General features: G+C 39.5%; 1 protein-coding gene across 4 annotated transcripts in view; it reads left to right on the top strand.

The window, feature by feature from the left end:
• Nucleotides 1–18,069, top strand: part of LOC149835731 (BRCA1-A complex subunit BRE-like protein) — a 104,915-nt gene that overhangs the window by 42,814 nt on the left and 44,032 nt on the right. For all 4 annotated transcript variants that reach the window (XM_090008713.1, XM_090008714.1, XM_090008715.1 and 1 more), the window contains one exon: nucleotides 16,991–17,121. In XM_090008713.1, the coding sequence (XP_089864839.1) occupies nucleotides 16,991–17,121 (131 nt within the window). The remainder of the gene's footprint in view (nucleotides 1–16,990; nucleotides 17,122–18,069) is intronic.

Genomic DNA, 18,069 nt, shown 5'->3' with positions numbered 1-18,069 from the left:
TGAACATTGTTTTATATTTTTGTAGTGAATAGATTTAGTAATTCGTGCTATAGGAGGTCGATCTAGGGTGGAGATCTTGAATGATGCCTCTCAAAAGATCCTACATTTAAATATTGTACACCAGTTGACATGGAGATGTATTTGAAATGAATAGTGAAGTGTAACTTTTGTGGTTTTGTAATGCATAAAAGATTGTATAGATTTAAATGTCATGTTGTGGGGCATAACAACTTCATTGTGAAATTATTTACACATTGCATTCTTTATGATATTCGTGTTGAGCTTCTTGCTAGTCTTATAAAAGATGATAAAAGAAAGGCATGAGTACATGCAATATTTATGGGAGAGATTGATAGAGGTGGTCCCTGATTCAAAAGATGAAGACGACCCATCATTATCTCAAGCCACTAAATGATGTAATAAACAAAAAAAATCATTGCGCTAAACTTTGATACTGAAGATGACTTTTATATATCAACATGTTTCTAAATTCTAGCTTGTATGCATTTTCCCCTAGCATGACATTCTGTAACTAAAAAAATATAACTTTTATTTTTGTAATAAGGTATGAAAACCTTTTGGCTTTTGAATGTATCATTATTTTGTCTTAACCGATTGTATTTGTGGTGATTAGATTTATTAATGGCTCAACCTCCCCAACGTGCTGATCAGTAAGTATGGCGATATCGCCAGATTCCTGACATTTATGGAGGGCATATGACTTGAAAATGTAAGATTCGTTAAATATTGCTTTAAGGGGACTTGCACCACATGCAAGAGCATATTGTAGCAGTTAGTAAAGGAACACCACGATGCCCATTGGCTACAGATGAAGCACGAGCTGAAATGCGTACTATTATAGAAGAATACAAAAATATGAATATTAATTAAGGGAACGAGCATCACAAGTAATGGCACATGCCCCGGCAGTGGCTGCACAACTAAATGCATGTTAAATGTTTAATGACATATCTATGTTTAATTAATCTTATTTCATAAATATATTGTATTCTTGTATACTTGGAGCACATGAAGCTTGGATCTAGGCTTATCACTCTTGGATCCAGGATCCAGACTTATCACTTTTGGATCCATTTCAAGAGATTGGGCCTTTGGATTTGGATCGCACTTTTTCACAACTTGGTCCGCATCATTCCCTCCCCCTTCAAATTCGCCTAATCCCCTAGGCAAAAACCTGGGATATCTTCTTCGAAGATCATAATCAAACTCCCAAGTTGGATTTTCTTCTTGTTCCCATTCTACGAGATGCTTCTTTAGTTGGCGATCATGCATCCTTCGAGTCTTTAGAATTCAAATTGGCCTTCGAGGTTCAACCTCATTGGAAGATGTTGCTATTCTTTTGGGAGGGTCCCCATGGTGTGCCTTAAGTCTAGACACGTAAAATAGCGGTGAAGTTGAACCGATTGGGGAAGCTTGAGTTTATATGTTGCAGGACCAATTCTCTTCAGAACTTGGCATGAACCATAATAGCGGAGGGTGAGTTTGTGGATGTCTCGCTCTTGCTCAGACACTTGTTTTATGGATCTCCTTTTGAGCCATACTCAGTCACCAATTTGGAACTCTGTATCTTTCTGGTTCTTGTCATGGATTTGCCTCATTCTATTATGAGCCTTAGCCAAATTATCCTTCAGGAGATGAAGGAGCTCATCTCTTGTATTCAATTGCCGATCTACCTCTTGGGACTTGGTGCTTCCTTCCTCATAAGTTAGGGTTTTAGGTGGGGGTTGACCATACAAGGCTTCATAGGTGGTCATTTGGGTTAAGGAGTGGAAGAAAGTGTTGTAGGACCATTTGGCCCAAGGTAGGTAGTCGATCCATTACTCGGATTTCTCACTGACTAAATAACGAAGGTAGGTTTTGTAATGAAATAAGCGGAAGAAACCAAGAATGCTAAAGCATTCACTATGTCCCACACGGACAAATGCAACAAGCACAAGAGAGAAAATCCACTAAGGGATATACAAAGGGCCTTATAAAAAGGCTACACACATGAAAAATAATATCACTATTATTGAAGAGGAGCTCTCAAGAGCAATACAACATACATGGGGGGTTCCCCCTATTTATAAGAAGAGGAGACCAAAGGGGCTCCCAATAGAGTCGTTGGGAGCCCCCAACGGTCACATATGTGACCGTTGGGGGCCCCAACGACTCCATTGTGGGGCCCCTTTTCGGTATCCAAAAAATACAAAAATAAAAATAAAAATAAAAATAAAAATAAAAAATAGTGAAATACGAGAAACAAAATAAGTACCCCTATGAGGTACTTTGTGAAATGACCATAATACCCCTATCGGGTATTATGGTATTATTACATATGTTTTAACACCCCCCCTCAAACTTTACGGGGGAATGACCGAAAGTTTGCCAAGGAGGAACAAGAAGCGAGGAGCAGGCAGGGCTTTGGTGAAGAAATCAGCAAGTTGATATTCTGAAGTGACATATGGTAGTGTTACTGTCCCACGAAGATATTCATCACGTACATAATGACAATCCATTTCAATATGTTTCGTCCTCTCATGGAAAGTGTGGTTGCTGGCAATGTAGATAGCACTTTTGTTGTCGCAACAAAGCTTCGAAGCCCCGGTAATTTCGACTCCCATATCTTGAAGAAGACTTCGAAGCCACACCAGCTCCATTGTAGTGGTTGCCATAGCCCTGTATTCTGCTTCAGTAGAAGACAATGAGACTTTCTGCTGTTTCTTGCACCTCCAAGCAATTAGCGAATCTCCTAGGAATACACAAAAGCCAGTAGTTGAGATTCGATCATTTGGGTTTCCTCCCCAGTCAGCATCAGTATAAGCTAGTAAATCTAAGGAAGAGATTGAGGATAGGAATAGCCCTTTATTCAAAGTATTTTTAATATATCGAATGATCCGGAGCACAGCACTCATATGCACAGATGTAGGAGCATGCTGAAATTGGCTTGCAGAGTGCACAACATGAGCAATATCGGGCCTGGTGATAGTCAGATAGGTGAGGGAGCCTATGAGTTGCCTGTAGGGCGTAGGATCGTCCAGCAGAACTCCATCCTCCAGTCGTAGTTTAGCATTGATAACCTCGGGAGTCTCCACCTTTTTATCATCTGAAATCCCAGATTTGGAGCATATGGCTGCAACAAGCTTCATCTGTGACAGTATATACCCTCGAGGAGAGTATGCAACTTCTATGCCAAGAAAGTACCTGAGAAAACCCAGATCAGACATATCAAAATTATGTTTTAACATATTTTTAACTTTAAGAATACCGCTTTCATCATTGCCAGTGATGATCATATCATCAACATAAAGCAGAAGGATGATGATACTATTACCTGCATTTTTAACAAAAAGAGCAGTGTCAGTATAACATGAGCGAAATCCCAATTGTAACATGATAGCACTAAATCTATCATACCAAGCCTTAGGGGCTTGTTTAAGACCATATAAGGCTTTTAATAACCGAAGGGTTTGACCTTGGTTAACACTGATTCCCGGCGGAGGATCCATATATACTTCTTCATTCAACTGACCATTAAGAAAGGCATTTTTAACATCTAATTGGAATATAGGCCATTTCTTAGATGATGCTACCGCAATTAAAGTTCTAACGCTTGTCATGCGAGCCACGGGAGCAAAAGTCTCCTCATAATCGATGCCATATTCTTGTGAGTATCCCTTAGCAACTAATCTAGCTTTATAGCGCTCTAGGGAACCATCACTTTTTGTTTTGACTTTGTAGACCCATCGACATCCTATAACTTTCTTATTTGGAGGAAGGTGAACTATTTCCCAAGTTTTAACTTTATTTAAAGCATCTAGTTCAACTTTCATTGCTTCAACCCAATGAGGTATACTTTTTGCTTGATTATAATGGGAGGGTTCATAGTAAGAATGCAAGGCTATTAGACAAGCTCTATATTTAGGTGAAAGAGTTTCATATGAGACAAACCTATTAGGTGGAATTGATTCTCTAGAAGAACGCCTAAGGGAGGTTTCTTCTAGGGGTTCATTAAGCCGCAAGAATTTTTCTAAAGCACTAATAGGTTGGGCTTCCTCACGCCGAGTGTATACTTGGAGATTGTCACCATTAGTTGGTGATACATCATCATCATGAGAATCATGAGTATTTTCTAAAATTTCCGGATGACTCAAAGAGTCATCATTTGAATCTTCTAAAAGATCATTGATAAACATATAATCAATTTCATTTGATTTTTCCAATATGTCAAATCCATTTTCATCTTCTAAAAAGGTTACATCTTTGGAGACAAATAACTTATTGTTTTTATGATCAAAGCATCTATAGCCTTTTTGATTTTCACCATATCCTAAAAATACACATTCTATTGCTTTAGGTGACAATTTATCTCTTTTATGTAAAAGAACAAAGCATTTACACCCAAAAATCCGAAGACGATTGTAGTCGGGTGTCATATTAAAAAGTTTTTCATAAGGAGAGATATTATTCAATTTTGAAGATGGCATCCTATTGATTAAATAGGTGGAGGTTAACACGGCTTCGGCCCAAAAATTTTTAGGAATATTTTTAGAAATGAGTAAGGATCTAGTGGTTTCCAAAATATGCCTATGTTTTCTTTCCGCTAGACCGTTTTGTTGAGGAGTTCTTGAGCAAGATTTTTGATGACAAATGCCATGTTGTTTTAGATATGCTTGAAAATCATTTGATAAGTATTCTCCACCCGAATCGGATCTAAGAATGGATATTTGACTTTGAAATTGATTTTGAATTTTTGCATGGAATTCTTTAAAGAAGTTAAAAACTTCCGATTTAAAGTTAAGAAAATAAATTCATACATATCTAGTATAATCATCAATAAAAGTAACATAATATGAATAACCACCTTTAGATAGAACCGGAGATGGCCCCCAAACATCGGAATGCACCAATTCAAAAGGTCTTGTTGTCACAAAGGATCTAATAGGAAAAGGAGTAGACTTTATTTTGCCAAAAATGCAATCTTTGCAATTGATATCTTTTTCTTTACAAAACTTGGGTCCAAAAGGAAAAAGATACATTTTAGAGTAACTTGGATGTCCAAGCCTTTTATGCCAAGTTTTAATATTTTTGTCTTGGACATAAGTACAAAATGAGGTATTTGGAAGCATTAAATTATCCATAAAATAAAGGTCTCCCTTCCTATGGCCTTGCCCAATCCGCTTCCCGGACCGGAGATCCTGCACAAAGCACCCTTGGGATGAGAAAGATATTTCACATCCATGGTCGGCTATTTGAGAAACGGAAAAGAGGTTAAGATTTAATTTTGGAACTATTCTAACTTTTGGAACAAGAAAATTTTGAACATTTTTAGAATCAAGAGTTCCAACACCATTTATTTTGAGAAAAGTTCCATCGGCCGTAGAGACACAAGACATTTTTGAATTGGTGTGCACATTGGTTAATGCATTTTCATGAGGGGTCATGTGAAAAGAAGCTCCGGAATCTAAAATCCAAGAGTACGTACCGGGAGGTGATGATGAGGCAATGGCGGCACCGGAGGTGGAAGAAGTGACCTTTAAGATTTGTTGAAGAGCCAAGGAGATTTGTCCAAGAGTGTCTTTGAGATCCCCGTTCTTGCCGTCATCTTCTTTGGTGGTGGATTCTTCAACGGAAGCCACCTTTGGCTTGAATGCCCCATTTAGCTTTGGGCAAACGGGTTTAATATGTCCCGGCTCATAACAATGGTGACATATAATCATTTTTCTTCCACCACTCCCTTGCTTACCAAAATGAGGTGGTTTGTATGTTTTAACATGATTGCCGGGTTTAGATACGGCAAGAACTTCCTCTATGCTTTTACCCATGCTATGCCTAGTCTCTTCTTGAGTAATCTCGGCAATAGCTTCTTCTAAGGGAGAAAACGTGGATCTATGGAGAAGTGAGGATCTCACTTGTTCAAATTCGGGACGAAGCCTAAATAAAAATTGAAACAATCTATCTTGTTCCATTTGTTTTTGTCTTAGAACCACATCCTCCATAGATACCCATTTAGGCTCTAAAAGAGCCAATTCATCCCACAAAGGATTTAGAGCACTATAGTAATCTTGTATGCTCATGTCGCCTTGTTTTGTGGTTCTTACTTTTTCTTGCAAGAAATAAGCTCTTGCAAGATCCTTTTGGGTAAACATACCCTTCATAAAAAACCAAGCTTCATTTGCCCGGCGGAATTTTGCAATATTTGCACATACCTTAAGTTCGACATTATTCATAAACCATGCAAGGATTTTTGCATGGTTGCTCTCCCAATCTTCCATTTGATGATTATAATCTTCAATGGCCTTGAGACGAGCATCGCCTTCAAGTGCTTTCTCTTGATCTCCTTCCATCTTTGTGAGCTTAAGTTGGGGTTCCGGAACGGTTCCCATTACATAACCCCAAAGCTTCTTGCCTTTGAGATTATTCTCCATTGCGGATGCCCACATCATGTAATTTTTTCCATTGAGTTTGAATGATAGATCGATCTTGACTTCCATTGCTACACAAGGAAGATGTGAGAAAGAAAGGAAGTAGAGAGAGACAAGATTTTACCTTTAGAAGATCTTATGCCTCTGATACCATGTAATGAAATAAGCGGAAGAAACCAAGAATGCTAAAGCATTCACTATGTCCCACACGGACAAATGCAACAAGCACAAGAGAGAAAATCCACTAAGGGATATACAAAGGGCCTTATAAAAAGGCTACACACATGAAAAATAATATCACTATTATTGAAGAGGAGCTCTCAAGAGCAATACAACATACATGGGGGGTTCCCCCTATTTATAAGAAGAGGAGACCAAAGGGGCTCCCAATAGAGTCGTTGGGGGCCCCAACGACTCCATTGTGGGGCCCCTTTTCGGTATCCAAAAAATACAAAAATAAAAATAAAAATAAAAATAAAAAATAGTGAAATACGAGAAACAAAATAAGTACTCCTATGGGGTACTTTGTGAAATGACCATAATACCCCTATCGGGTATTATGGTATTATTACATATGTTTTAACAAGTTTCTACGGTTCAGTTAGCTACTTCAGTTTGGCCATCGGTTTTGGGGGTGATAGATTGTGTTGTATAATTTAATCTTGGTTTCTAAGAGGTTGAAATAGTCCTTCCCAAATCGGCTAGTGAATAAGCGGTCTCGGTCACAGACAATGGGCTTGGGCATCCTGTAGAATTTTCCTACGTTTTGGTAAAATAGTTTGGGTAGAGTACTTGCGGGGAAGGGCCATGAAGTGTGAGAACTTGGTAAACCTATCAATTACAACATAAATGACTTCTTTTTTGTTTGAGGGAGAAAGTGTAATGAAATGAGCGGAAGTACAAAAGAGATCCCAATAAGGATCAACACAAATACAAATGATGTGCACAAGCACTAATTCATCTAAAGATGATACAAAGTGAGAACAATCTCAATAACGTAGCACATAAACACAATTAGCCACTAAGGTCATACAAAATGGCCACTAAGGGCACACACAACACAATGTAAAAAAATATAAAATCCACTAAAAAAAGCTTAGAAAAGCATTGAAATTACATGGGGTTTCAACCCCTATTTATAGTACAAGAGGGAGCGAAGGGGGCAGCCCAACTAGACATTGGGTTAGCCCTGACGGTCATATTTATGATCGTTGGGAGCAGCCGTCTGTCTAGTTGGGCTGCCCCAACAACCACAAAGTACATAAAGCGGAATTAAAAAACAAAAAGAGATACACAAGCTTCTAATAGGTTGACACCTATACATGGGTAAAATGATTGAAATGCCCCTGTTTGGTATTTTAGTTTACATAAAACAAAAAGAGATTCGCTCCCTCTTCTGTGTATGTCAAGGATCTTCAAACGAGGGAGACATTCGCTAAAGGGGAGCGAAAAGAAAATATGTACATCTTCAAGGAAGATCCATTTGCGCGTACCAGTCCCGTCTTGAAGCCCTTATTGAAGTCTAAGTCTTTTCAGTCTGAGTTATCTAAGTCAGGTCCTGAGTCTGTTTTTAGTCTTTCCAAATGTAATAAGCCAAGTCTTTGGCATGATCGTCTTGGTCATTGCCGTTATTCTTTTCTTGAGAAACTTGTATCAGGCAAATTAATTCCTAAATCAAGCTTAGCTCTTGAGATCAGTAATAAAAAGTGTCCCAGTTGTCAGATGCGTAAGAGTCATGTACTTCCTTTTGATTCTATAAATAAAAGAGCTTCAAGATCCTTTGAAATTGTTTATTCAGATGTTTGGGGTCCTGCGCCCGTACGCTCTTCTTCTGGCAGCAGATATTATTTCATCTTTATTGACAACTACTCTCGTTATACTTGGATATTCTTTCTGAAGCATAAGTCTGAAACCTTTTCCATATTTCGCAACTTTCATGCCTTTGTTCGAAACCATTTCTCTACCAATATTTTGCATTTTCATTGTGATGGAGGTAGTGAGTATACATCGAAGGATTTTACTGATTTTCTCCAAAGTAATGGAATAAAGCGTAAAGTGTCTTGTCCACATACACCACAACAAAATGGGGTCGCTGAGATAAAGCATAGGCATATTGTTGAAACGGCCATGAGCATGATGCATGACAGTAATCTTCCCATTAGTTTGTGGACAGAAGCATTCCATTCAGCTGTCTATATTATAAATCGTCTGCCTATGACAGTTTTGCAAAATAGTTCACCATTCTGTTCTCTTTTCGGCATTCAACCCGATTATAATGCTCTGCGTGTGTTTGGATACATTTGTTATGTTCATATTGATGATTCTCTCGGGAACAAATTTCAACCAAAGGCTTCCAAGTGTAGATTTGTGGGATATGCTGATGATTATAAAGGTTATCGGTGCTATGACCCCATGACTAAGCGTATTAAGATTTCCAGGAATGTTGTGTTTGACGAGAATAATCTTGGAGATGTATCATTTAATACTTGTCAAAGGATTCCCAGAGAAGAAGTTTATCATCCGTGGATGAATGCAGAATTATTTGCAGATATTTATGGTGATTGCTCACCTCAGTGTACTCAAGAAACAAACTCGGCTGACCAAAATAATATTGAATCAGGCCAAGCATGCTTACCTCAATCTGGTGATCAGGTCGGTGGAGCTTCACACACTAAAGAAGGGGCAGACCCACAATCGCATCCTATTGACAAATTTAAAAGGTATGTGTATGTGCGAAGAGAAAAAGGTACTCCCCCTGCTCCTCACATTGGATCAGATACTTATATGCCTGTTGGAAAGCTGAGGAGATCAAATAGAATCAGACATCTTATTGATAGATGGGTCAGCTACAATAATTTTTCCATGGATCTTCAACTTTTTCTGTCTCAGGTTGATAAGCATGATGAATCCATAGGGTTTGATCATGCTGTGAAATCAAACAAATGGGTTGAGGCCATGAATGAAGAAGTGGAAGCGCTTCATGAATGTCAGACATGGGAAATTGTTGCCAGACCTCCTAACATAAATGTTGTTGATTCCAAGTGGGTTTATAAAATCAAATACAGACCCGATGGCACTATAAAACGATACAAAGCAAGACTTGTTGCAAAGGAGTTTACACAGGAATATGGTCAGGACTATGATGAGACTTTCAGTCCCGTGGTCAAAATGGGGACAATAAGAATTATATCGTCTTTAGCCGTCAAACATGGATGGACATTGAGTCAGTTAGATGTCAAAAATGCGTTTCTTCATGGAGATTTGAATGAAGAAGTTTACATGGAACAACCTCCAGGATATGCTGAGGGAGACCCGAGCACATATGTATGCAGACTAAAAAGAGCCATATATGGTTTGAAGCAGGCCTCACGCTCGTGGTTTGAGAGTTTTTCCTAAGAAATACAGAGGCATGGGTTCTGTAGATCTCTCTTAGACCATTCCTTATTCATCTTTAAGGATAAAGGAATAACCACCTTGTTGTTGATGTACGTTGATGATATTATAGTTATAGGGAATTCCATGAATCACATTGAAGAAATAAAAGGACTATTAAGTCAAAGGTTTAAGATGAAAGATTTGGGAGATTTGCGTTATTTCCTTGGGGTCGAGGTAGACAGGAAGGATGGTTACCTGACCTTGACACAACATAAATACACACTAGATTTATTGAAGAAATTTGGTATGCAAGACTGCAAGCCTTTGTCCACACCAAGTGTCTTACATCAAAAGCTCAGTTCACAGGATGGAGATTTGTACCCGGATCCTACAAAATATCGAAGTGTAGTTGGCATGCTTCAATATCTTACCTTTACTCATCCTGACATTGTTTATTCTGTCAATCAAGTGTCGCAGTTCATGCATGAGCCACGAACAGGGCATATGGATGTAGTCAAGAGGGTGTTGAGATACTTAAAAGGTACTATTGGAGATGGGTTGGTGTATCAGAGAAGTTGGAAAAGAGGAAGCATGCATGATGTCATGGTCTACAGTGATGCGGACTGGGCAGGAGATCCTGATGAAAGGATGTTGGTTTCCGAATATTGCATCTTTCTTGGGGAAAACCTAGTATCCTAGACCAGTAGAAAACAAAAAGCAGTAGCTAGATCAAGTACTGAGGCTGAATATCGATCCTGCAACTGCTGAAGCTACTTGGACAAGGCATTTGTTGAATGAATTGGAAGAACAAATTTCCAAGTCTATTTTATTGTGTGACAATCAAAGTGCAATTAACATATCCTCTAATCCTATTTTCCACAGTAAGACAAAGCACATTGAGATAGATCATCATTTCATTCGACAGAAGGTTGAAGACAAAGAGATTGAGCCTCATTTCATTCCTACAGAAGACTAGGTGACAGATTTGTTTACAAAGGGTTTGACGAAAAACATATTTTGGTTCCTGAAGAACAAGTTGTTAATGGTTCAAGACCATGCACAACTTGAGGGAGAGTATTAAGTGTCGTATAGTGCTGGACCCAGTTTGGGCCTGGATCCAGTTTGGGTCTGACCCAGACCCAAGCTGGGAAATCCTATTGACGTGTTTACTGGGGCACAAATGTAATATTGTAACTTGTTAAGTGAGGCACGGATGTAATATTGTAACTTGTTAAGTTGTAACCTAATACCTAATGCTTAAATACATTAAACCAAGCCACAATAATTGATTAAAAAAGTCGTGAGCATGTGTGCAGTAAAAACGACTCAACGTCTCATCTTGTTTCTATCTTTTTCTTCTCACTTTTCCCTCTTTTGCAGATCAGCCCAGGAGGAAACTGATGTTCTAACACATAAGCCCCAGAAAAAAAAAAATTTCGGGGGGCGTTGCCCCCCTACGACCCCCCGCGTCGGGGGGAGCCCTCGGACCGCCCTTTCTGCAAGGGCAAAAGTACAATTTGCAAAGTTTGTAAAAACACTCATGCTGGTGCCAAACTTTAGAGGACAATATCCACATATATGCACACACTGGATATATTATATATATATATATATATATATATATATATATATATATATTTTAAAAAATATCTATATATATAGCCGAGTCCCCGTGTCCAAATTTTTGAAAATTGCACCACACCCGTGTCGCACCCGCACCCATGTGACATAGCTCTACCCTCATCATTACTTTTAAAAATAAGTGTTTGTTTTTAAAACTTTAAATTCATTTTAGTTTTAAATTGGCATGGATGGATTCGAGTTGGATCCATGATCCAAATCTAAATCCAAATCCAATTGGATCTCAACCCATACTGGGTCCTAGTCAATAATGATCCTGGACTGGGTCCAGATCCATATTAAGGTGGGTCCAACGGGGTAGGTCGAGCCTGATCTAAACCGAAAAAGACCCAAAAATAGTGGTCGGTCATTTTAGAAAAATGCATTTTTTGAACCAACCGTTATCCGATTTTGGTAAAACAGATCTCCTACGAGATCTACGTTTTGAAACATATCTAACTATGGTCTTATCTCAATTTCGCTCTCGATTTTTGCCTGAATTTAACTTGAATTTTGCTCGAATTTAAAGGTTAAAAACAATTAATTTCACAGATTTTTCTTAATATATTTAGATCTTGTTAGTGGGCTTTGGACCATGTCGAGACCCATGTTGATGTCATCCCATATCAAATATTTTTCACAATTTCTGTTATATTAAATAGAAATATTTAATTAAAAAAATATTTTCGAGCTTAAAAATTATGGAAAGACTACGAGATATTATTAGTAGAGCACGACTTGCCCTCTTCTAAGGACAAAATTGCTCACAATGAAGCATATAGGACATTCAAGTAACAAGCTACCATGCCAAAGACAAAACTGAAAAAGGTGCAAAGGATCCGACCAGATCCATGTACAAGAGAACCTGAGCCATGTACCAATGTAACCCTTTTTATTAATCGGGTCTGGATACACCAGACCCGGATCCATAACTCTGTAATGTAAATATAAATGCACAGTTTAGGTCACAATTTCAATATAGAAATTGTGACAGCCGCAACCCCCTCTTGTATCCTTTTCTTCGTCTCTCTCTCTCGTTTTCTCAATACAGGTACCAAGGTGGAATTCTAACATGGTATCAGAGCCGAGATCTGTCTAAGGGCCAGAAAAAGTTTCCGTCAGGTGCGACAATCGGAGTTTTGAGGTTTTTCGCTTCTCCCCTTATCTACTCTTCTTTATTTCTCTTCTTCTTCTCTCATTCTTCTTCTCTTTCCTGAATTATTCTGTGCACCCACATCTCAAGTGGGCTTGTTTCTCTCTTGGATCTGAGATTCACGTGAATCCTGTTCACGTGAACCCAGACCGTGAAAAGGAGTGGCTGTGTTTCACGTGAATTGCTAAAATCGACTCACGTGAAACACCAGACCAATCACGATCCCTATTTCATTTTATTGATATTGCCTGCTTGACATTCCTTTATTGCTATTGTTTGTTCGATCTTCCTCTGTCCAATCTTCTCCTCGCACCTATTATTGCACATTCAAATATATGTTTACTGTATAGTTCTCTTCCTGATTCTTATTTTTGCTACTTGCCTGAAAATATATTTAACGTGGGAAAGTTTATTTTATCACGTCAATCTCAGTTTTCTGGAGTGCTTAAGAAAAGGTTCAGTCCCTTTATTCTGTGAATCTGATAGCCTCCCCCCCAAAAAAATGGGGGGGGGGCTGAGCATTTCGTGAAAACTCTTACACTTCGTGAACACTCTTGTTGATTTTTACTCTCTATGGATCCTTATTCCTCTCAATCAAATCTTTCTTCAAGTTTTCTTAACCAACTCGTTTCTGAAAAGTTGAATACCTCAAACTTCTTGATTTGGAAGAGACAAATTATTCCTTTTATAAGGAGCCAAGGTCTCTTAGGTCACCTGGATGAAACCACTCCAGTCCCACCAGAATTTGTTCCGAGAGAAGAGAAAGATGATCAAGGGGCGAGTTCGATCGTGTATGTCAAAAATGTAAAATTTCTCAATTGGGAAAGGAAAGATCAATCAATTGTTGCATACATCACCTCAACTCTGTCTCAAGAGGTTCTTGTTGCCATTCCCGACAATTGTACAACACTACAACTCTGAGAACGACTGGTTTAGACATATTCGCAGGTGTCTCAAGCATGCTTTTTCTAAAAAGGGAATTTCAGTTGTTAAGAAAAGACTCCATGACCATCATGGAATTTTTGAACAAGATAAAGATCATCACAGATCAGCTTGCCGTTATAGGATGTGTCGTAAGTGACAATGACATGGTGCAACAAACTCTGAGTGGATTGGGATCTGACTACAATATGATAGTCACTTCACTATTGTGCCTTCCTGTTCTCCCTACCTTTGATGAGCTACGAGCCAAATTGATCCAGTACGAAATGACTCTGAAAGGATTCTCTGAAGAATCTCACATTCACACAAATTCTTAAGAAGTTTTTGCCACAGGAGTGACTTATGATAGAGGACGAGGACGAGGAAGACAAGGGCAAAGTGGACACAGAGGGCGTGATCTGCTTCCCACTCCAAATATGTTAGCTCATGCGCAGAGATCAAAACCCATCCCTACTTGCTTTCTTTGTAACAAAAAGGGGCATATCAAGGTGAATTGTTGGCATAATCCAGAAAATAAAGGAAGGGATCCACAAACAGAAACCAAAAGGAAGTTCTCAAATACCAGAGACAGTGGAGAGATTAAAGATCTGCTGATATCTGCCTTATCAGAGTTGAAATTGAAGCAGAGTGATGAAGGCACTTGGTTTGTCGACTCAGGGGTAACGACTTATGTGACAGGCGATGCAGGTAAGATTTCTAACCCTATTCCTTATTTTGGAAAAAGTAAGATTGTTACTGGATATGGATCCCATCATCCTGTTTCTCATGTTGGAAAAACTGTCATTCCCATTTCATATTCCACTCTTACTATTTCTGACTTTCTTCGTGCTCCTGACATTAAGAAAAATATTGTCTCTGTCTCCAAACTTATTGATGATAATAATGCTTCAGTTGAATTCACTCCCTTCTCTCTGCAGGTCAAGGACCTACACACGAGGAAAACATTCGCTGAAGGAAAGAGACGAGACAATATGTATGTCTTTAAAGAAGCTCCATGTCATGCTGTTCGCCCTGTTCATCCATGTCATGCTGTTCGCCCTGTTCATCCATGTCATGCTGTTCGCCCTGTTCATCTGAATTCGAAGCCTTCATTAGAGTCGTGTTCATCCTCTTCTGCTAATGTTTTTAGTATTTCTGAATGTAATAAGCCATTCTTATGGCATAGTCGATTAGCACATTATGGGAGTCATTTTATTGAGAAACTTGTATCTAATAATTTCATTCCAAAAGAAAGTCTCAATGGGGATGAGAGCAGTCATAAGTGTTTCAGTTGTCTTTTATGCAAGAGTCATGTATTGCCTTTTCATTCCATTAATAAGAGAGCTTCAAAACCTTTTGAGATAATCTGTTCTGATGTATGGGGACCCGCCCCTATTGCCTCTGGATCTGGGAGCAGATACTATCTAATCTTTGTTGATAACTATTCTCGATACACTTAGATTTATTTCATAAAAAATAAGTCGGAAGTCTCAATTTATGCATGCGCCACATACTGGACATATGGAAGCGGTCAAGAGAATCTTAGATATCTGAAAGGGACTATTGGGGATGGATTGATATATTTACCACAATCATATAACAAAGATGAGCATGAACTTACTGTATACTGTGATGCAGACTGGGAAGGAGATCCTGACGAACGAAGATCTACATCAGGATATTGTGTCTTCATTGGAAGAAATTTAGTCTCTTGGAGCAGTAGAAAACAAAAGACTATTGCTAGATCAAGCACTGAGGCTGAGTATAGATCCATGGCTGCTGCTAATGTCGAAGTCACATGGATCAGGCATCTACTAACTGAAGTAGGAGAAAAGGTCTCCCACACTACCTTGCTATGTGACAACCAAAGTGGTATCAACATGTCATTCAATCCAGTACATCACAGTCGTGCCAAGCACATTGAGATCGATCAACACTTTGTGAGACAGAAGGTTGAAGAAAAAGAGATTGAGCCTGAGTTTGTCAGTACTGAAAGACAGGTTGCAGACATATTTACCAAATGGTTAACAAAGGATCGTTTTTGGATGCTTAAAAGCAAGTTATTCATGATCCAAAACCATGATCAAGTTGATGGGGGGGGGGGGTGAAAAAGGTGCAAAGGATCCGACCCGATCCATGTACAAGAGAACCCGAGCCATGTACCCATGTAACCCTTTTTATTAATCGGGTCTGGATACACCAGACCCGGATCCATACCTTTGTAATGTAAATATAAATGCACAGTTTAGGTCACGATTTCAATATAGAAATCGTGACAGCCGCAACCCCCTCTTGTATCCTTTTCTTCGTCTCTCTCTCTCTCTCGTTTTCTCAATACAGGTACCAAGGTGGAATTCTAACAAAAACTGCCCTTACAAATTATAGCTTTCCCAAACAAGGGTTTTATCAGGGATCACTGTTCATTTTATCATTCGATGAATAAAATGAGGCATATTGGGGCTACCAATTAGAAGAATAAGAAAAATGATGAAAATACCTACACTTATGACTACATAACAGAAAAATGATGTCTATGTCCTGCTGCTCATTTCCAAAATATTTAATTCTACAATTTTGTTTCACGCTAAGATTGGAGTGTTTTTTTTATGCACTGTAACCGTTTCATCAGTTTCTATTTCATACATGTTGCTGTTTCCCTTTTATGCTATGTAACATGGCATGTCTTTGTACCGTGACACAGGTACTGCTTGGGTTGGACTAAACTCTGACCTGATATTGGAAAAACCATATTTCTTTTGTTTCTGTTTTTTCCATTTTGATTTGTTCAAAAGGGTGGAGAGAGAGAGAGAGAGAGAGAGAGAGAGAGAGAGAGAGAGAGAGAGAGAGAGAGAGAGAGAGAGAGAGAGCTCCTCCTGCCCCTTTCAAAATGACCGATGACAAACTCTCTGACCCTGACAATTTTGGGCAGCAGGGTGTGAGAAGAAGAATTGGAGGGATACATGTAGACTTCCCAAGGAGATGGATGGCCAATATTAAATCACCCATTCCGTATCCCAAAGCAAGCTGAATCTCACCGTGTGGATGCTCAAGGGTACTGAGCTTGAGTCCACATAATAATTTTCTGTATAGATACATTTGTATTTACATATGCATATGTATGTATGCCTTGTTGTACAATGGACAATATATTGTGCACAGGAGATCTTCGGCAGAGGCCCTTAAGGGAAATTTCTGGTCATATTCGAAGCGACTGGACCCTTGTTGTCCCTTTAATAAGTTGTACATGCTTGAAACTCTGTGCTACTTGTGCGTGTTCCAGGTCCTGTATAAGGTAGCTTGTCTTAGTTTTCCCTCAAGAAAGGTAGTATGTCTTAGTGCTTCTTGACGATGGAACTCATATCTTTGGACATTTTTTAAAAGATGCTTGTAGAGAGATTGCTTTACTGGTAAAAGATTTTGATATTCAAATAGAGTTTTGCAAGTAACTGACCTGAAATTGGTACTAGTGAAGTTGCCTAAATTTTGAAAATTGCAGGTGATATTTCCAGTTAGTCAAAAATATACTTCAGCTCCTTCTGCTCCACGTATCAAACTAGTCTCCTCATCAGAACTGAAGGCGTTGTTGTCCATTGAAGATGTCAAGCTTCCTCTTTGGCTGGAGGGAATGTAAGTCATATGCTAATAGATTGCATATCATTATTTTCATTTTCAGACACACACACACACACACACACACACACACACACACACACACACACACACACACACACCTTATCTGACAGAGAGTAGATCCTAAACAGTTTACATCTTAAACCATACTAAATATTTTTGAAAACATAGTTGCATGTGGTTTTTGCTTAATCCTAGCTTGTAGAAGTGTTCATCATTTGTTAGGACCAGATTCCCCAGAGGGGTCTGTCCTGCGGCCTGGGTTTGCGGAGTGCGAGTCAGAGTTCGGGAAGAAGGCACACCCACTTGTCTAAGAGCCGGGCGAGGTCCGAGGTCGTGGTGGGGTTGCTGCAGCAGCAGTAAGCAGGCGGCAGCAGCGGTAGGGGCACGGCAGCAGCAGGCGTGCCGGTGGGGGAAGGCGGTGTGTCTGGGTAGCAGGCGGACACACAACTGGGGTGCAGGGAGCAGCCAGTGCGTGTTGCTGGGAGGAGGACATGGTCGCGGCAGGTGGACGTGACGCAGGGGGGGTCACAGGGATGGGACACAACAGGGGCGGCACGTTGGGTGTGAGGCCGGGACGTGCATGTTCGGCAGCAGACGCGATGGAGAAGAGGCGTGTCCCACGGATCAGGACACGCTGCAGGCCGAGCAGCAAAGGAGAGAGAGATGCATCTCTCTAGGGTAGCTAGCTCGTGCCTACAGGTGGAAGGTGTGGACGACGACCGGAAGGGACAAAAGCGTTCCCGACTGGCTGATGATGAACAAAAGGGTGAGAGAGAAGAACCGTTCCTTCAGAGGCAAACACTCACACGAACGAAGAAAAAAGGAATCACTCAATAATCTTCATTAAAAATAAACCAAGTTACAATACACCTATATATAGGAATGCAGAAGGTCCAAAAAGTAATTAGTACACGCACAGTCCCACCCTAGATGGGATTCTAG

The sequence above is a fragment of the Nuphar pumila genome, chromosome 6, assembly GCF_984573655.1.
Source record: "Nuphar pumila chromosome 6, dmNupPumi1.hap1.1, whole genome shotgun sequence".
Lineage (NCBI taxonomy): Eukaryota > Viridiplantae > Streptophyta > Magnoliopsida > Nymphaeales > Nymphaeaceae > Nuphar > Nuphar pumila.
This window is presented reverse-complemented; position numbering and strand designations above follow the sequence as displayed.